Raw genomic sequence first — 21988 nt, forward strand, 5'->3', positions numbered from 1 at the left:
ACAGAAATCAATGCAGGGTCAATCTTTGACTCAGGAATAATCACCCCTGATATTAAACTCCTACCGTATTCTACAGTTTAATTTCGTGCTGTTCAACTCCGAAAGTAGTTGTAATTGGTAAACTTACGAACATTAATCGAAGTTGAAACGGGAAAGTTCGGACTTCATGGCGCTCTAACGTTTCTAAATAGAATTCGGTATCGATGACCAGCGTTCGAAACAGCCACATTCGAGCCTCAATCATAGACCGTATCATAAAGTTACTCCTCTATTAGCAACATCCGTCAATCATGTCAGCGTCAAAATTCCCACAGCTGAAAATTTTTAAAATGAAATGAACACATCATACTCTTCGAAATTTTACATCTTATAAATTAACTGAAGTGCTACATACGCCATCTGATGACTTTAATCTATTTTAATTTTTTTCCGTCATTCACTCTGACTAATTTATTACATTAGAAGATTTCTTGCATAATTCATTTTTGAACCACATCCGTAATTTAAAATGGACTACATTCGCAATTTACATTGCATACGTGCTCAGGTTTTCCCGTATCGCAACATATCGTCTTCAATTCAACTTTGTTCACTCTTCACATCTTCCCTCATCGCCCATGATACTCCATCATAAGCGACACTTGAAAATAAACAAACGTCACGACGGTATCCAGGGGCCATACTTTCAAAACTCGCTAAGTGAACGTAAGTACTTACGCTCTATTTTCTTGGTTATGATTGGTGGAATTGGCTTGAAAGGCCGTCAATGATTGGCTGATAAACATACGATCTCTTAACTTTTTTTGAAAGTATTGGCCCAGGATAGTCGGTGTCACCTCCCATGGACACGCGTGGTGTTGTTGCGGCGTTGCGAGGGAACCGAGGCAGGGGGCGGCTGAGTACCCTCAGAGGGATGGGGGCCGAGTGCCCTCAAGAGACCGCCCGTCGCTAGAGGAAGTCACTGTGACTTCAGGCTTCGTCGGCGAGCCAGTTTATTCTCCCGCTAAATAAAGTGTCGCCTTCAGGCATCTACCATAGTTTCTTCAGTGAACGTCAGATAATTTTTATAGTTCCTTTTGTTGCATGTATCATTCCTTACTTTATTTTAAAATTAATACCAAGTGATTTATCAAGGTAAAAATCGAAATTTAAACTAAATGTAAGTAATTAATCTCTAAGAAATTATTTCGGATCGTAATCAGAAAACCTTTCAAGTCATTAGCTAGTAGAAAGTGATGTACCATCTCTGAATGGTTAATCTCGCACATCTTACGTATTCTCCGCCGCAACTGCTAGAATAGTTTGATCAAAATCAGCTTTAGAAAAACCTTCCGGAAAAGTTTCCTAGATTCAGATATGAAAACTGAAATATTTTATATTTCAGAGCATCGTCTAATTACTATAATGCAAACAGCGAATATAACCCAGGAAGTTTATTTTTTGGCGCATTTCTTACTTCATGGCTACTTTATGATCTACACCAATATTGATTTCATAATATCAAAGAATGCTCTTACAAATGATCTCAAGTAAATTAACCAACAAATTACTTCAATAGGCACAACATCATTTCTAATTGCAGGTGCGCTTAACGTGCTTGTTCGCAACTACTCAAAAAATGTAATTGCGTTGAGGATGCATAAGAGGAGTGTTGCGGGAGGCGTTCTTGTTACGGTGGTGTGGGCCGCTCGGATGATCACGAGTAGCGGTGACTTGCGTAGGGTGTTGCGGGAGGCGTTCTTGTTACGGTGGTGTGGGCCGCTCGGGCGATCACGAGTTGCCGTGACTTGCGTGGGGTGTTGCGGGACCGTTCTTGTTACTGTGGGGAGCGCTCAAGATTAGTGTATGTGTTTAGCTTATGAACCCCCTTTGTTCTAAAAAGCTCTTGAAATTTAGGTATAATTTCTAGATTCTCGATGGACTTGATTTTCGGGGCTGCGCTTACAATTGTAATTGTACTACGCGCTATCTTTGATTCAAACGGAATCTAAATCGGATTTGTTTACGTGTAGTAAGGTTCTAACTTTGAAATGCATTTAAGCTTTGGAATTAAATGAAATTCTATAGCAAGAGTCGCCTGTAAAATAATTCTTTTTACCATTACATGAGCATGATTTTAATTTCATGATGAATATATAATAATGTCTTTTAAAATTTTTTACTTCTATTTGAGTTTGAATCTATTATGTGCTTCAAGTTATGATATTCATAATTAATAAGTAAAAATACTCGAAGTTCACGATGAACTTAATTTTATTATTAAATAATTATTATACTTTCGATTTTGATTCAAAGCAGCATTTTTATTTTCCTGAGCTATAACCTCTTACGCGATCAGAACTTCTCGATTCGTGTTAAATGAGGAAACAAATTTCCTATATTTTAGGAAATTGGTTTCCGCATTCAAGGAGATCAATGTGATGCCTTTCATATATTTTAGTATATAAGAATAACAATTATGCGACAATCTTACTTATTTCACGAGTCGTTCTCGTGCAATAACAGCGGGTTTTTACATTCGTCATTTGTGTACACTTGAACTTTCAGTTAATAAAAATCTTTAACGTATTTTCAATATTAATGGCCCTCACAATTGTTTTCTTATTTTTCTAAATCAAATAAACTGTTTGATTTAAATTGTGTGTTAATTGTTTCATGGTGCGTATTACATGTTGAGTTTTTGTTTATGATTTGCCTTCGTAATTTAAGTATCCATTTTCTATTGACGATTCTTTGAAAACTTTTAAATTCAATTTTAAATTTCAAAATCGTTTTTACAGACAATCACAATTTATACACTCTTTTAATGGGGTGAAGCAATGACGCATTATTTGCTGAAAAGGAATTTTTGCGGCGAATTTTTTGTAGATCCATGAATACGACATTTGTTGAATCATGAATTGCTATGCAGGATCTACCCGACCTCAGTTCACAATTACGGTGCTCACAACAAGTTAAACTCTTCTGCTTTGATCTGACTCGAAAAGATACCAATATGATAATTAATCAGTAATCAAGAATAAAAAACTGATTTACACTAATTATTTTCTTTATTTCACTAAATCTTCAAGCTTCCCAAAAGTTGACTATCGAATTTATTATTGTCGTTTGCAACGTTCAAATTTTGCCATCGTGAAAATAGATTCCGACTGGAAATAAGAGTTACGGACGGTAAACTAGCTACGAAACGCGCTGCACTCAAAATTTAGAGCTCACAAATAAACATTTGGCTAACAAATTATCTAACATAATTTCGACTCTACAAACTCCAAAACTACAACACAATGAAATCTCAAAACACTTATTATAAACGTCATGACCCTTCGGGAGTTATCTCACTTATAAATAATGAATAATTTATGTAATAAAAATTTGCGATTCTTTGAATTTATACATTGTATTTCTTCTAAAATAAGTGTTATTCCAATATCCCATGGAAATTGGAAATATAACTTAGGATATCGTTTTCCGAGACAATAGCGAAACATCTCGTCGTATATACATGAAAGTTATTAAAATAAAATCATTTATATATATGTTCTGCAAATATTTATTGTTAATGATATTGTGAATTTTCTGACGCAAATGAGGCTAAACATTTATTTAAAATTTTAAAGCATCATTATTGAGTAAGATTTTATACGTGCTCCAGCATATGGAAATCGACGCTCTTATAGTTTATTTATATAGAATAGTGATGATATTGTATAAGTTTCTCTTTGTGTTGGTGTGTAGTTAACTTATACCTTTCCAGAGTCTTGGAGCTTGGAATAATTATTTATATTTATCAGGTTTCAACAACGGGAATTGTGCCAGCATAAGGCCGCCCGTCCTGGACAACGCTACAAGTCTGAACACCGCAGACGGCGTCTACACCTACACCTGCAATGACGGCTTCTTTTTCCTGAGCGGCGCCGCGCAGCAGAATAGTTCTTGCGACACAACCACCAATACCTGGAGCGACGTATACGACATCTGCGCTCAAGGTATGTCTATCGCAGAAGATCGCAACATTATCGTCCATAGTCATCATTGGTCTAATGTTCAATGGAAAATGAACTTGAACTATGGATGAACTGAAATTCAAATCTTGGGGGTTTTGGTCTGTCAAACTCTACTAGAGTATTTTGTTACATTATTACAGTTCTGGTTAAGCCTTCAAGGACCGTTAAAAGGTTAGCATTTTAAAAGTATCGGACTTAATTATTTTAATTGTTACAAATATAGCCGCAGGATGTTCCTCTCAAGGTCTCAGTTATCTATGATTCAAGATGAGAAATTTTAATCGTTTACGTTCTTGTCGGAATGAGATGCAGCATGAGCTGGAATAAACTTTAGGCTAACAGCAAGTGAGTACAGTATGATTGTTACATTTACTATAAACGCTATGCGATATATGCGGCATTAACAGTGAAATCTATCAGTGTAAGTCACATTACTATAGCGTATATTAACATATTTACCATAAAAAATTTAATTTGCTTCAAAAAACTTTTGTTGTCAGCATGCGTGATTCCGAGGCACTGCGCCGACGTGCAGACTCTCGGTATCACCGACAGCGGCACGTACCAAGTCATCCCATCGGGGCTCCCAGCCGACCCACCGGTCAACGTAAGTGTGTAGCAGATATAGAATAGAATAGAATAGAATAGAATAGAATAGAATAGAAAAGAAAAGAATAAAATAGAATAGAAAAGAATAGAATAGAATACAATAGAATAGAATAGAATAGAATAGAATAGAATAGAATAGAATAGAATAGAATAGAATAAAATAGAATAGAATAGAATAGAATAGAATAGAATTATTATTATTATTACTATTATTATTATTTTTAGTATTATTATTATTATTATTATAAATTAGCGTATAACATGAGATTGTGGCTGCAGGTCACATGTGAATTGGAAGCGTCAGGCGGAGGTTGGACGGTCGTCTACTGCCAGTCGACGGCGAGTCAAAACATTCTGGGCCTGAGTTCCGTGGAAACTTCCCACTCTTGTCCCTACAGCATTGGTGAATATCCTCATCGATAGGGTATTGAATTAAATTAATAGTATTTTTATACCCAAAGAATTTATAAATTTGTGAGAAATTATTACGGTTCGTCTTAGCTATAATTTTTTCAGGTGTGAAATGAATAGCTCGTAGCGCCGAATGACATGTTTTATAAGGATGGTAAATTAGCTTGTCGCAAGAACTCGCCGTCATCTTACTTATTGCATGGCATTTTATACACAAGGCTCCAACAAATTCGAACGAACTTAAGATAATATTTGTTCCAACATATACAAGTATTTTGCTACAATACCACCAATACATTTGTTAATGTTGTACTCTACCACGATATTCGTATAGATACCAATTTATTGAATGGCCTAATTAAAGTAAAGGAGCCCTCCATGTAAAAAATGTGAAAGTTCGGTTACAAAATTTTCGAGTAATTATATCGTATACATACCAATTTATTGAATGGCCTAATTAAAGTAAAGGAGCACTTTATGTAGAAAATGTAAGAGATTTGCTGTTACAAAAATTTTCAAGTAATTATATTCCTTATTTCCCACATGGCAGGGCTAGACAACTGGCATAAACTAACGGGATCAGTTGGAAGTTCCGAAGCTGCGGTCGTGATGAACGTAAGCGAACAAATACTAAATAATAATAATAGCAATAACAAATAGCAAATAATAATAGCAAATACTAAATAATAATAATAGCAATAAATAATAATAATGGCAATAAATACTGTACGATAAGGCTAATCTTACGGTAAAAACTCTAATCGCTTGTACCGTTAGCCCAGATTCATCGGCAATAACCATGGAGACGCTGGTATGCTAAATACAGTTTTTTACTTATATGTTGTAAGAAGCGCCCAGATTCATCGGCAATTACCACGGAGACGCTGGTATGCCTGATAGGTCTGGCTGAGGTGGCCCTGATTACGACCACGGACTGACGGAACCCTCCTATTGCTGACTCACAGTAAAGACGGGACTTACAACCCGGCGTCAACTCAAAAACTGACTTCCCGAACCTGAGACAAGAGCGACTAACTCATCGTCTTCATCATCATCACTATTGCCATCATTATTGCATTAAACTGACATCTTTGTGGAGTCAGAGATTCTGCGACAAAAAATTAGGCGGTACCATTTTCCAAATGACTTAGATAAATAATTTAACAAATCTGAAGTTATTGTTCGGCACATGAAGCTACGTGTACGTAGGCCGCTACATGTATTTAGAGAAACCGACCTGCAAGATAAAAATATTCATAGACAATTTAGTGGCGTATCGCCACAGACTTATTCCTATCTGTTCAGGCGACGCGCTGTGGCACAGCCTGGGTGTGGACTTCCAATTCGATTGGTGGACTCCGTGGATCGCCAACAACGACACTTCGACGTGTCAACTCATCAAAGATAGAAAAGGAGTTAGTTTATTTCAACTCGACTGAGAAAATTTATAAATCTTCTGAATTAGGTTGCTTGAATAAAAACTTCATAGTTGTCATTTAAGAGAAATTTTTATCGATAGATGAACCCAATAGCATAGAAATCGCTGAAAGTTAGGTGCTTATTGTCCAGTGGAGCGATAGTCTACTTAATATGAATGATGAAATTAATGCGTAATTTCATCAATTACTTTGGAGATTCCATTATAGGTAATAAATATAGGAATTAGCAAGCAAAAAATTTTACTATTTCCACGGATTGCGATATGTGGAATTTAAAATTGATCAAAAAATGTATCCAGTCATAACGTAGAATAAATTTGTATAGGGTAAAGATATGTACATATATCAGTATTTTCATGAAAAGAAAATCGAGTAAAACCTAAGCAAAGGATGGAAAAGTTAAAATATTGAATAATTACACCCAAATTTTTCGAATCAATTCATGTATGAATCCTAATAAATTATAATGTCTATCGACAGATAATCCAGCACACGAAGAATGAACGCTAGCAGGAACATAAGAATCCGTGTTTCACGTGTAAATATGTAAATTATGTTTTGTACAAAATTGTACACATTTAGAATGCATGTACAGAAATCGGATTAGGTTAACAGGTTGGTAAGAAGTTATAACATTTATGCTCGCTAAACATCGACTCCCGCACAACTAGAATCGAGCAGTCAAGTTACCCGTTCATTGCTAGCTCACCAAATTCACGAACTAGATTGTAATTTTTAAAGAAAATTTTATCTCAATTAAGACAAAAACAATTACAATTATGTAAGAATCTACGTTAACGTAGATTCTTCAGCTGCGTAAAACTGCACCTGGAGTTCACATTAACTAACTGAGGCCATACTTTCAAAAAAAAGTTAAGAGATCGTAAGTTCATCAGCCAATCACTGACGGCCTTTCAAGCAAAATCCACCAATCGTGGAAAATGAAATAGAGCGTAAGTACTTACGTTCACTTAGCGAGTTTTGAAAGTATGGCCCAGGCTGGACCCTTAGAAGAACTAGCGAGAATTCAATTTAATGCTACGAAGCATCGATCATTCGTTTGAGAACACAGTATAAGGTTCTTAATATTGAATCTTTGCAGTCTTACCTGAAACACGACCCCGCCATGACCTGCTCCATGCAATGGGGCTGGGTTCCTGCCATAGCGACGGCCACGATATACATTCGACCGAAGTCCATCGATGAAAGTAAGATGCAGAGTCGCACAAGGAAAATAGACCAAACTAGAACAGCAAAAAGAATTTTTTATGAATAGCAGTAACCCTTTCCTGAATCACAAATTATAGTATTATAAAAACTACAATAAAACGACGCAGTAACGAAAAACACCTCACAAACAGCTGCAATCGAATTGAATTTTAGAATTAGTCTGGATTTTTGCTGTTCCACTTATTTGACAGAGACCAGCTCCCCACTCACCTTGCTTGACGGAGACCAGCTGCCCACTCATCTTATTTGACAGAGACCAGCTCCCCACTCACCTTGCTTGACAGAGACCAGCTGCCCACTCACCTTATTTGGCAGAGACCAGCTGCCCACTCACCTTATTTGACAGAGACAAGCTCCCCACTCACCTTGTTTGACAGAGACCAGCTGCCCACTCACCTTATTTGACAGAGACCAGCTGCCCACTCTCCTTATTTGACAGAGACCAGCTGCCCACTCATCTTATTTGACAGAGACCAGCTGCCCACTATTTGACAGACACCAGCTGCCCACTCATGATAACGGGCGACATCGATTCTGATTCATGGAAAGCCACCACTTCGGTACTGAACTTCCCGCACGATCGTCTACCTGGGGCGAACCTCAGCTACACGTGCCTGGGGGGAGAGTTCTACTTGGAGGGAAACGACAACGGAGGCCGAACATTTGAGGGAAGTGTGACTTGCCTGAGCGGTAACCCTCCGCGGTGGGACAGGAACATCACCTTACCGTGTACATGTTAGTGAGCTAAGTGGTCGGACCGAACACGGAACATATAGTGCATGTGTATAAATTACGTGTTAGTATGTATATTTGTCGAGTTAATACCATTCTGTAAGTTCAGCGCTCTAGTGGAGTTGACAGTAAAAAACCACGTGCATTCCATTACGCAATAACTGTCTCTTACATTGTTAACCGAATCAAGTATCTTGTACAAATTTTCATCTCGGGCGAAATCTTTTCCTCAGTCACTTGTTCGGACGGCTTCAAAGAAAGCCAAAAAGTCGACGAGTGCTACAAGTTCACAGAAAATCCCACAGCGACCAGCTTCCTCAACGCGGCTTACATGTAAGTTCAGTTGTTAAATAAAATAAAATATTTTAATAAAAAATAAAAATCAAATCAAATATCCAAAAAAATCAAATATTAAATAATCCTGAATATCAAAATAAAATATTTTGATATTCAGGTGCATGTTGAGTATTACAAAGAACTCTTTGTTTTTTGATTACATATTCAATAACAATGGTCGTTCAAATTTTCAATAGAATTTTCCATGTCGTTCTCATCTCAAACTGTTATCCCTATAAGAGACCTTTTGAGCACTCGCTACGCCAATGACAATATTGACCCGCAAGTTGACATCTTCATCACGATTATATGCTCGCTAAAATTCACTTCTTTAGCTTATTGATAGTTTAACACAGTTTTTTTTATTTTTTTGTCCATTCATTTCACGAAAGATTTTCTACACAATTTAAAAAATGTTAGCGGTCACTCACATCAACTCATGGTTTTAAATAATAGGGAACTAGGTGGAAGCAGCGACCGGGCGATTGATGTTTTAACAGTTTATTCGCAATGTTGTAGCTTCAGATTCATCAAAATAATTCTTGATTAAACAGTCCAATAAAATAAACATTCTAAATTAATTATATAAATTAATCATACTAATAGCTTCGCCAATAAATTCAAATGGCTTTAAAAGTCCATTTCCATTCCCAGTAAAGCTTTATAGTTATCTCTTACTGCCTGTCCAATTTCAATTTTTTCTTTTGCACTCATTGAGATTTTGAACAAACTTCCAAGCTTCTTAATTCATGCTGCCATCCTATTCATATGATTTTGTCAGCTATTGCCACCGTTAAGTGCGGTCGCTGGTCATTAATTGGAGTGGAGTTAAAAGCAACAGTTCAGGTTATCATTTTTTTCTACCATGATACTTTTCGTGAACACTGGCTTCTCAAAAAAAACCGTCATCAACCATCTACTAAGGATTTAAATATTAGGCATATAATGGCGATGCGGGAGCGACCTACGTTCCGATGGGTAAACCGAAGTTATTATATTGCACACAATTTTTATTTTAACAACGTTATACAGCTTATGAGTGTTTCTCTTGTATTTGTGTAAAATATCAGGGTCATAGATCGAGCGGTTTCAGATAATCGGTTTTGCACTTCATCCTAATGGAGCTACATGATCGATGATTTCATTTTGGACATACATGATCCATTTTTCTCCGTTCCTCAAATTAATTGAACCCTACCAGGTGCACAGCTCAAGGAGCCAACTTAGTGCACCTGCAGTATGATAACGTGAGTGACGTCCACATCAGTTCTACACGTTGGTTCTACACAGCGCACGGTGGCCGGTACAGTTAATTTCGGTCTCTTACAATTCAGCAAATAAACTCAATCCCGGAACCTGTGACATAAACCTTGTATAAATCACAACGATGGAAATATTTGACAATTTTTTGTAAGAACATTTCATTTTAAATGATAGTAAATTGATGTAATCATTAGTCATCAAAGAGTGAATGACTTTTCTTCTGCCAGGTACAAGTTCGACAATCCTACAAATGTTTCAAGCTTCTACGATTGTCACACAAATGCTTCATGTGACGTACGTAATTAATTCTGACGTCGGTTATCGCCTACTTTCATTTCAAACAGTTTCTTTTTGTCAATATCTGTTTAAGCTGTCAATATCTGCAAGCTGTCAATATCTGTTTAATGGAGAGACCAGCATACACGAGTTTATACAGATGATAGTGAGCTAATTACCCGGTAAAGATATTATCCCTCATGTGGCAACAAATTAGAATAAAATTTAAAGATTTTCCTAATATGAACGACATATTTTTGATGGCAAACAATGCTTGCCTCTGATCCATCATTTGTAATTTTTTTCAGGTTAGCAGTAGCTCTACCCGGTGTCTGTTTCTTGTACAAAATGCAGTCGTACTGGGCCGTTGCTCTTCAGAAACCGGCTACGGTTGTATGAAGCCGGCCGCCTGCCCTACGCAGTACACGCGTGCTGAGGGCGGCGGCAGCTGCTATTATATACGCGACCATTGGATTGCAGCAGACGTTACTTACGGGACCTTCTTATCTCAGCTCGCATCCCTTCAGGAGAACTGCAGTGCGACAGGAGGAGCTCTAGCGCGCCCTACGTCACGTGGGGACCTGGAGAGTCTCGTCATGTTTATTCAGGTGAATCTTTGCAGTCGTACCTGAAACACGACCCCGGCATGAACTGCTCTATGCTATTAATCGATGGGATCTTGTCTTGTCTCGATGCGCGTGGTGTACGGAGGTGCATGTAGTGTTCGCAGGTTCGTATATGGCGGCTGCGTGAGCTGGTGCGTAAGTTCTGTGCGTGCGTATCTAGGGCCTTATGACCTTCTGATGAGTTTAGGACGTCGTAGTCCAAGGTCACGCTGATGCGCCGGTTTATGGGAATGGGTTTACAGGTGTGTACCATATAACGCAAGAATCATATGACACCCACAAAACCTCACAGCACAACGAATAAATGCAAGTACAATTTCGTTAGTATACAGTTTTGCAACACAATAAAAAACGTTGTATGATCCCCTCACATTTTAACTGCCATTATATAACCCAGATTATGCTAATTCACGGGCACTACATAATAATTTTTGTGCATTCATATAGCTGAAAATATTATACGAAAAATCCCGTCCACTCTATAAAAAATAATAAACCCATAAATTTTTTAAACATACAACTTGCTCTATTAAAACGTTGTGGTGCGTGCATGTGTGTGGTGCGTGCATGTGTGCGGTGCGTGCAGGTGTGTGGTGCATGCACGTGTGTGGTGCATGCAGGTTTGTGGTGCGTGCAGGTGTGTGGTGCGTGCAGGTGTGTGGTGCGTGCACGTGTGTGGTGCGTGCAGGTGTGTGGTGCGTGCACGTGTGTGGTGCGTGCAGGTGTGTGGTGCGTAGTGTGTGGTGCGTACAGGTGTGTGGTGTGTAAAAGTGTGTGTGGTGTCAGCCCATGCAAGAAGCGTAAGCAGAACCATGTATAACATATGAATCAGGATTACTTTTTTTTAATAGGTAGAAAATTGTTCTATAATCAAGGAAACTTAGCACAATCTAGCTAAATGCTATTTTAGGATTGAATGGAATGTTGTGCAATCAATATAATCTGAAATTTCCTTTCAATTTTATATGCCAACACCAAAACTCCCCAGTTTAATTATCGTTCTACCCAAACAATTCAATCCTATTCCTTCTTCCAGAAGCAAAAAGGAACTTTTCCAATGAATGTGTTGCTGGGACTTCCTGAGAGGTGAGAAAAACCAAACCAAACTTAAGTCACTTAGAAAAAATCCTTTACAAATTTTATACAAATCTGCAGTCACTTGAAAATTCGAACATTTCATTTCTAAAAATTTCTTTCATAGTCTCGTCGTGAGCATCAATGTTTAAAAGAACATACAGCTTCTAGTGAATCAGTAACAACATTTTTTAAGTGTCGAGGTAAACAAGTTTTCCAGATACGTCGTGTGCTAATTGTATTTATGTAATATAACAGCATGAATATGATAGGCTCAATACATCCTCAAAGGTAGGGATGTCAATTTGCACATCTAAATGAAGCATAACTCGCACAAGACTCAATTAGATAAAACTTCTTATATTTCCGAAATACTGCCATATGTAAGGTAGGTTTCGTAAATAAAAGTTAAACCCATGTCAGTATATGAACATTAATGGATGTCACGCTCTTCAAGCCTGTTCCGTTGAATCTTTTTAGCGCATTTTCTCAATTATGGAAAAAATGCACTATTGCGCTCGCCATGTCCGTCTGTCTGTCTGTCCGTCTGTCCGTCCGTCTGTCCGTGACCTCAAGTTTTCATCGACGAGAAAATGCGCGCTCTGTCACTCACTGCAGTGAGTACTGAGTTACATTTTTCTTCTAATATAGTGGAGCTGGCAATTGGTCCTTCGACGCCTTCCCTCCTGATCCTGACCTGGAGTCGCTGTTCAAAGCCACCGCATGGGGCGTCGCGGTGCTCCAAGTTAACCAAACAAACTACGAGTTCTCCACTGGACCAACCATCATCCACAAATATGTCTGCATGTGGCCAGGACACCTCAGTGAGTCTGAAACTGTGTCAAATATTCACATCATGATGAATGAGAAAACTAAGCGAAGCTAAAAAACAATTAGAGCGGGTGCTGAGGTCAATAAATCTACCTGTATGAGATGCAGGAACACGTACTTCTTCGATTTAACCTCGGCTATGGGAAATTTTTCAATAATATAATATTATTTTGATATTAATAACAAATAACAAATCTTAATAATAACTACACAAGAATGTCTTTTAATAATTTTGTGCTGTTCAGGTGCATATTGTCTAATGATCTTGTCTTAGATCTACAGCCGAAGTTTCCTTTTACCGAAAAATACTCGCATAACTGAGGTTTATTTTATAAAAACACCATTTTTGATCCTGCGCTGCACTCCCTTGAGTGCCTTATTTCTAGTTATAGACCAAGTCGCAAATTTGAACTGGTTCATTATAAAAACGTGTTAATTGCCATAGTTATCATTGTGAGTCAAGCATTATATTCGTTTCTCAACTTGAGTCGAAAATAATTTAATGACATGATCTGATTAATTTTTTAATATTATGTGAGACCCAATGAACCGAATTCAAATACATACATACATACAAAGAAATAAAATCATATTGAAAAAATTATAATAATCATACTAATCCTCTTGAAATGTCGAGCTCATACAGTTTTTCGCCTCAGAGTGCCACGGCGACCTACCTCCCGCCACGCAGAACATGTCACGCATACATTCCGATCACTTTTCTAATGCTACCGGGGACTCAGTAACGTACAAGTGAGGCATTAGGAGCTAGCTGAAAGCTGTTCAATATTCATATGTGAATCATTTTTTAGCATCTAGCTCGATTATATACGTTGCAGGACTTGCCTATTCTGTTTTCATTGTCCTAATAAAATTCTGTGTATCATGAAATTTTCAAGTTGTCGTACTATTGTATATAGCTAGATTTATCTCTTAATTGGGCCTTTCAAAATTATGCCATTTAATAGTGAATGTCTGCCCACCTTCTCAACTCCATGTGCTGACTGTACATCATTGCAGCAAACCTAACGTTCCTTATGGACAATCAGAGTGTCGTCCTTGAAATCGTATTGGTCATTATGAAAAAGTTTTACAGTTAGAATCAATGATTAAATTTTCAAACAAAACCATTTTCATGTAGAATGACGCTAACATCCATGCTGCTAGAGCTTATGATTGAGTAACACAAACTGTATGTGCGTGTCAGATGCTTACCGGGATACTTCATCAACGGCAACGCCAGTAACCCTGTCGGCCAGAGGTATTGGTGCGTGGGTAACGCAGGGAACTGGCGGTACGACCACACCATGTACCCTGAACTTCAAGACTGCTATATAGCTCCAGGTATCACTTACACTGTTAAATAAAGCACCATAATTTGTGCTGAATTGCCCATGCTCAACAAACATACCTATTCTCAAAAGGTAAGCGGTAGTAAAAATGCTGGAAGGTATCCATAATATACGTTTAAAAATTACTTTTTAAAGACAACACTTCCAAAGAATCCAGTGTCTAAAATCGTACATATGTACAATGAATTTCTCATTTAATTTTCGAATATTAAAAAAATTAATTTTTCACTTTTTTTAATATATAAATTTTTTTAATATATAAATTTTTTCACAATTATTTATTACATTAATTGATTCATATATTGCTTCTGATTTCACACAAGTGTGCAAAATTTCAGATCAATTAGACAGGTAAAAGTGTGTCAAATATCAGTTATAAGATTTGTAGCTGACAAAATTATTTTTTCAATTATTTTAATTTGAAAAAAATTAAGTTTTCAAATCATTTATTTTGACATTTGATTCATGCATTGTCTCCAACTTTACACAATTGTGCAAAATTTCAGATCGATAGGATAAGTATCAATTGGACAGGTAAAAGTGTGTCAAATATCAATTATAATATTTGTAGCTGACAAAATTATTTTTCAATTTTTTTAAGCTTGAAAAAAATTTTTTTTAATATTCAAAATTTTTTATTTTGTCATTTGATTTATGCATTGTCTCCAACTTTACGCAAGTGTGCAAAATTTCATATCGATAGGATAAGTAGAAGTGTGTTAAATTTTGATTATAAGATTTGTAGCAGACAGACAAACAGACAAACAAGAATTGAAGTTAAAGAAAAGTGTTGTAAAAAAGGAGATACAGTAGGCGTCCCTTGTGGAAAAGTTCACCCTGGAAGTGCCTGAATAACACATGCTTGCTTTGTTTACTTTATCAATTGGAAGAAGAACAACACCATGCTTTTTATTTAAAAATATTTAATAATTTAACTATGTTTACAAATGCGCAGACATTTTCACAGTTATTCGGATAACAAGCAAAAAATCGAAAAAATATCATTTTTGCGGAAACAGTTGCTTTAGTAGCTTTTACAGTGCAGAATGCACATTTGGATCAGTTCCACCCACGAATTTTGCAATCATAAAGCCACTGACTTTTAAGACAAAATTCTTTTAATTGTACACCACGTGTTATTTTCTTTATGCAGATCCTTTAATGTATGTGTTTTTTTTAAGAATAAACTGAGATATTTTGTTTAACTTAACTCTATATGTCAGTCCGACACCGATTTGGCTCTTTCGCTAATTGTCATTTGACCAGCAGCTCCAAAATTTTCCTTTTCAATCATACTGCACAAGGTTACAAATTTTTTTGTACAAGCAGGTTAGCCCAGAGGCGAAAATCCCTGCAAACATAGAATCCCGCTATCGTAATTTCTGTCCTGCTTAAATTGAAAATCACAGTTTTACATCTTTCAAATAAAATTCATTCATACCACTTTAATTTTGGTTCAATACTTTCTTCCTGGTTACCCCAAGTCAAACCATTTTCCTACTATGAATAAATTTTCAGTTCAAAATAATATTCTGAACAAGCACAGGAACCTTCCTTATATATATCCTATTCGTTGTGCCAGACTTCAAATACACATGCAAACAATGACAAATTCTTAAGAAATTAAACTGAAAATCAATTGATTTTTGTCTTGGTTAATTTGTGTAGTTTGGCAGAAGCTATTCTTTAATGCAGGTTTCATTGAAGACCAGAGAGTATTTCTTATTGACAATTTTCTTATTGATTTTCTCTATTCGGCGAATTAGGCTCCTGATAGGAACTGAAAAGTCAAATATCAGGTTTCCAAGGGACATTTTATTATAATTTTACGACGTTTCGAATGCAACTTCATTCATTATCAAGTAGAGGAAGAATTTACAACACCTGAATTTGAAATTTTTAAATGACATTATAGTACAAACATAGGTATTATGGATACAGCTTGGAATCAAAGCTTAAATTACGAGAACAGTTTCAACGTCCTGACAAATCCGGTAGTTTGTAAATTAATAGCTGGAGACTCCTGCTTGATGATGAGAGCCTCAGCTATGGCCAGTCTTGTGGCGTCTGGGCATCTCATGATGATTCTGGTGTGGGTCTCCAACGTCGCGCGAGTGAGTGTCTCATTATGAGCCTCTCTCATGTGGTTCTTCGGTCCTCCGGTCTGGAGGTGGCATGTTAGGCGGCGGCTCAAAGTCGTGCTGGTCAAACCAATGTAATTTACGTTCTGGACAAGTCTACAACCATCTTTGTGAAAGGAATATTTGTAAATAACATTAGTTTCTTGTAATGGGCTCGACTTTTCGCATGGATTATTTTTCATTATTAAATTCTTGAGTTTCATGTTTTTATAATAAATCAGGAGTTTGATTCGGTCGGCTGCGGTTGTGCTTCTGATGTTATTTAGCACAATTGATTTGATGACTCTTTCGTCTGTCTTGTGGTCTTCAGTCATCTGATTTTGGCAATAAATTGTTATAATACTTTCGTTTGATGTTTGTTCATTGTCCGTTTGGTTCTGACGTGCTCGATAGTTTGAAATTTCACTGTCGATAGTTTTGTTCGCATAGCCGTTGTTTATTGCCAGAATTTGCTTGCAGGCCTGAAGTTCAATTCTAAAGTCACTGGCGGATGTACAGGTTTTAAATGCTCTGTGTATTAAGGCGCGAATAGTGCTGATTTTGTATCTCTGGGGACATTCACTTGCTTCTTTCAGTACTCTTCTGACGTCAGTAGGTTTTCGGTAAACTTTAGTGACGAACATTGTATCTTCCACTTGCACAACTATATCGAGGGAGGGCAATGACTGATTTATCCCAAATTCGCAGGTGAACGTCAAAACTGAATTGAGTTCTAAGGCCACGCGTAGCTCAGTCATGTGATCCTCATCTCGAACAACGACAAAAATGTCGTCGACGTATCTACAGTAGAGCTCAGGCCTAATTTTTGCGTCCGACAATGCTCGGTTTTCTAGTTCGCACATGTAGAATTAGAAAAAAACCTGCATGTCAGGTTTTTTGTTCCTCCTTGTGATCGACTGGGTAATGCGCAGGACTGTGGAAGGTGAAAGAACTGGGCTCCGATGGAATTTAACGACCATGTTGGAGGACCTAGACTTTGCAGATGACATTGCCCTTCTGTCTTCAACAATGAATCACCTGCAGCAAAAAACAACCAGGTTAGAGAGTAATGCAGCAAAAGGGGGGCTAAAACTCAATGCCAAGAAATGCAAGATATTGAAGGTCAACAGCGGGAGCAACAACAAGCTGAGGGCTGGAGAGAGCGAGGTGGAGGAAGTGGAGAGCTTCACATATCTGGGTGCAAACGTCACTAAGGATGGTGGGAGCACAGTGGATGTGAGGAGGCGAGTGGCAATGGCAAGCGCACAATTCAAAAGATTAACAAACATCTGGCAAGCCAGAAACATCAGCAGAAAGACCAAAACCTCCCTGTTCAAGAGCCTGGTTCTTTCAGTTTTGTTATACGGATGTGAGACCTGGAAACTAACCAGGGGAGAAGAGAGAAAACTAGATATCTTTCAGACCAAATGCTTACGGAAGATTTGCAAGATCCGATGGCAGCAACACATCTCAAACGAGTCGGTTCTTGATATGACAGAAGTGGAGAAAATCAGTGATGTGGTGAGGAGACGGAGGTGGAACTGGGTGGGACATGTGTTGAGGAAGGACAGAGCAAGCGACTGTGCTGTGGCCCTCGGGTGGGCACAATAAAATTGTTGTTGCCCAGCCTGCCAGTCGCTGGTGGACACGGAGCTTCAGAAACTCACTGCCGCCGGTATCAACGCTACGGACGTAATAATGAACGACCCGGAATACGTGAACGGCACCATGAACTACACGTGCCCTGATGGCAAAAAAACCAGCGATGGCAGACGCTTCCAATCACTACGCTGCGGAATACAGAACCCATACGCCGTTGATGAAGTGCAGACTATGAATTTGCTTGGAGCTCCCCTCCAAACCTGCTCATGTGAGTGGTCTATCACCTAATTTCAGTATTGTCATTTTCCATCGGTTGTTCGGTCTTTATTTTTTACTCATATTTACTCAGGCTTTAATCGTTCTAGAAATAGTTTACTTCTGTTCATCCATTTGCCAAATTTAGGAGAGAATTATAGAAAACACCCAAGTTCTTTAATTAAACTTACAGGAAGTTACAATCTCGGTTTATTAATTTTTCATGACTTTTCTTTCACAATTCGAGAATATTGTTTATAAATAATAAGTCTCGCATAAACTTCCAACACATTTCTCTCTTAAAGCACGACACTACTGCCAACCATGCATAAATTATCAGTCGGAACGAATGAGATTAACGTTATACTAGGCCGTTACTCCGTGCAGAGCTTTTGTTGTAACGGCTCGTGTAGAGCTTTTGTGTAACCCAATGTAAAACGTTGAGGTACTTATAGAAACAATTTAATAATGAAAATTTTAAAAGCATATAATCTGTCTTAAAAACTGGCCATATCTTCATAAAAAAGTTCCAGTGACCAGGGCCTATACTTCATAAAAAAATTGGAGATCGTAAGTTCATCAGCCAATCATTGACGGCCTTTCAAGCAAAATCCACCAATCATTGAAAAGAAAATAGAGCGTAAGTACTTAGGTTCACTTAACGAGTTTTGAAAGTATGGCCCCAGCTCCATCGTCATGTGAAAATGCCGATGACGATGGAGCTGGACTCCAACCTCATCACAAAGTACTTGCCTAGTAGCTTAATTCTGGCGCAAGGACGCCCTAGGCTCGTCTAGGACGCAAATTAGCGGGTGAAAATTTCGTGGTAAATTCTCTGCTTTTAAATCTTTGTTTAATTTGCGATTCGAGCAATTAAGTGACAATGAATATTATAATAAGCAAATAAAGATAAAAAATGTCTCCAATACTTTTGATCACTCAACACTGACGAGGTACGTTGTATCAGTGTGCGCGGACGCGCCTGCCATCGAAGTAAGCAACAGCACGAACAACTTCGTGGCGACCAAGCAATATTTCGACGGCACCGGTGGCACCACGCAGGGCACAGTGACTGTCACCTGCAATAGTAGCTACGAGATGAGCTTCAATGTCACCAGTGCGGTCATCAAATGCACCAGGCTTGGCTGGGACGTCAGCAATGTTCACAACTGCTCCTTAGGTCAGCAACAAATTTGGTCCTTCGCAATGAATTAAACTATAACATTCGTTCTCGTGCACAACGATCAGATCGCGTACTTTCCTTTTAATTAGCGATCATTTCTTATTTTAATTATACATTTACTACCAGAAGAGAATCTTGTTTATCCACAGAGTGAAATTGCATCAACAATAGCTTAAGTTTAACATATTGATTGGGTATTTCTTAGCATTTCATAGCTATAAACACAAAATTATTATATTAAATAATAGGTGTTAATTAATCTTAAGGTGTTAATTTAAAATACAGTGAAAAATGTGAACTACGTAAAATTTGATATTCATTGTGTCTGGGGAGTCAAAGATTCAATTTCTGAGCAGCATGTACGGCTACACCCCCCAACCCGGCCCCGGGCAACAACATGACCATGGACCACTTCACCACCCGCACCGTGGGCACCATCATCAACTACACCTGCTCTGCCGGCCACTTCTACGCCAGAGATGTAATTATTACCTACTGCACTGTGAACTTATTAACAAGACCTCAGATGGTTCTCTACATGTGTATCTCGAGAGGAACAGGAACACGCGTTATTCCTGAGATGCACCTGATCAAATATGTATTGTACCGTGAACGTATAATGAACAAAACTTAAAATGATTCTTTACATAAAGTATCGATTGAGTTTATAAATTTGCTGTACGTTTATTAAACAATAATTGAAAATGTATTATAAAAACAATAATTGAAAATTTATATTTGTACTACGATTAACATACCCATCGATGAGCTCAGGACCTCCATTTAATTATATCTTGGAAATGCAGACAAAGTTTATTTAAATGAGATTTGAATTGCAGGTCAATAATGCTCTGCTCTCCACTGCCAATGTGACGTGCGACTCGTCTGGCAACTGGCAACGGAGTCCCATGTTTAAATTAGTGTGCACACACGGTGAGTAATGTTTTTATACTCATCACAAATGTTTCCAAATATGTGATGAGTAAATACATTTTTCCTTATCCTTTAGTGCTGTATTAAATTGGTTCCTTAGGGTCCTAACACAGTTGTTTTAGCTCAATCTCTGTGTCAAGTTGGCCGATTAAAAACTTTGCATCAAGATTGCCGTCAAGTGAGATTTATATCTTAGTGATAATTCCTCAATATTCTAAATAACGCCCGTTTAGGCCTACAACTTCGAACTTCGCTAAAACATTACAATATTAATTGGTTCACCTTTTTCAGGTTGTAACTGGGAAACTATAAGCATAAATAATGCTACCCTCTCGCCAACATTTCAACCGAACCAAAACTGGTATTCATTAAATGATTCACTGGACGTCGAATGCAACCCTGGCTACGAGTGGGCGCTCGACAAGCGCTACCAAACTATCAACTGCACAGACAGCGGATGGGACACTGCCCGGCTGAAGCCTTGTGTTACAGGTAACAGAGAAATGGTCTTTTGAATATGTACTGTAATATGTGGCATCTATACAGATCTTATAATCTCGTATGAATTGGTGATTATCATACAAAAATACTTTCAAATTGATTAATATTGTTTTAATGTTAGGTCAAGTGTCACCCGTGAAGGTCGCTATAATATCATACAAGATTTTTAAGATTAAATCGCAGAAGCAACGGCTTCATAAACGCTGGCACGACTAGACATAAATTTGTACTTGGCATTGCGAGCACCACGATTTATGCACACTTTGGAATTATTACTTCTTAGATTTTTTCTTAGCTCAAGCTCTTCATTTAAAGTATTGCCGCAGTTCAACTCTTGCCTCATTTACGCTTGGCTTAGCGCGTTCTATACCATGCGGTATTACAGAACCCCTTTCACTGCAGCTAAATCTCCAGCACAGGATTTTGTGAAATAAAGTAAAAATTCAAATAATTTTTCCATTTGGTTGTGCAAGCCAAGATTCAATTACATGAGAATGACACAGGTAATTTTTACGATCACTGCTGCATCCATCAACGTTGCATCAGTTGTAATATAGATTTACCGATTCTTTTGCATTAGTTTAGGTGTTGTTTATTGTTTATTTTACTTATTTATTTTACTCTATTTATAGTTTACATATATATTTTACTTTATTTATTTCATTATTTGTTTATTTTACGTTCACGTTTTGATCGTTGCATTTGCTCGTTACATCAGTTTTATTATAGATCGGCCAATTCCTTGGCATAAAGTAGGTGTTGTTTATTGTTTATTTAAATTATTTATTCTACTTTATTTATAATTTAGGATTATTTTACTTTATTTATTTCATTATTTTCTTTATTATAGATTCAAGCGTACGTGCCAAATTTGAATAATAAATTAAACCAATCTACTTTTAACCTCTTATATTTTAAATTTTATATGCGTTTCTTACCCGCTGAAATGTTTTTGCCTTCACCAACACTCGGTCATGACACTGAACTCCAGAGAAAAAGGATCTATCCAAGTAATTTTTGTTTCAAGGAAAGACGCCTGGTTTTACAAACGTCAGAAACAGAAAATAAATAATCTTCTTTTTGATAATTATATTTTCGAAAATGTAAAAATTTAAGTGTGCAGCTAGAATTATAATATCAATCGCGGAATTGCTTCCTTATAAATTTTGCCTTCAGATGAAATCTGGATAACAAAAAATTTAACGGAAAGT

The 21988-nt window shown here is 37.4% G+C and overlaps 1 protein-coding gene and 1 long non-coding RNA gene across 2 annotated transcripts in view; both read left to right on the forward strand.

Moving 5' to 3' along the window:
• LOC108671001 overlaps positions 1–21988 on the forward strand; it is a 113998-nt gene that overhangs the window by 34993 nt on the left and 57017 nt on the right. Inside the window, exons 8-23 of the mRNA XM_047881056.1 lie at positions 6330–6439; positions 7566–7671; positions 8189–8428; positions 8659–8758; positions 9963–10064; positions 10252–10318; positions 10609–10908; positions 11963–12012; positions 12652–12824; positions 13491–13584; positions 14039–14175; positions 17931–18173; positions 19128–19340; positions 19700–19824; positions 20183–20276; positions 20568–20768. Coding sequence (XP_047737012.1) covers positions 6330–6439; positions 7566–7671; positions 8189–8428; positions 8659–8758; positions 9963–10064; positions 10252–10318; positions 10609–10908; positions 11963–12012; positions 12652–12824; positions 13491–13584; positions 14039–14175; positions 17931–18173; positions 19128–19340; positions 19700–19824; positions 20183–20276; positions 20568–20768 — 2355 coding nt within the window. The remainder of the gene's footprint in view (positions 1–6329; positions 6440–7565; positions 7672–8188; positions 8429–8658; positions 8759–9962; positions 10065–10251; positions 10319–10608; positions 10909–11962; positions 12013–12651; positions 12825–13490; positions 13585–14038; positions 14176–17930; positions 18174–19127; positions 19341–19699; positions 19825–20182; positions 20277–20567; positions 20769–21988) is intronic.
• Positions 3824–5629, forward strand: LOC108671011. Its single transcript, XR_001930780.2, has 4 exons — positions 3824–3986; positions 4505–4611; positions 4893–5016; positions 5575–5629. It is a non-coding gene; the product is annotated as an uncharacterized LOC108671011 (long non-coding RNA).

This window comes from Hyalella azteca, unplaced genomic scaffold (genome assembly GCF_000764305.2).
Source record: "Hyalella azteca isolate HAZT.00-mixed unplaced genomic scaffold, Hazt_2.0.2 contig6929, whole genome shotgun sequence".
NCBI lineage: Eukaryota > Metazoa > Arthropoda > Malacostraca > Amphipoda > Hyalellidae > Hyalella > Hyalella azteca.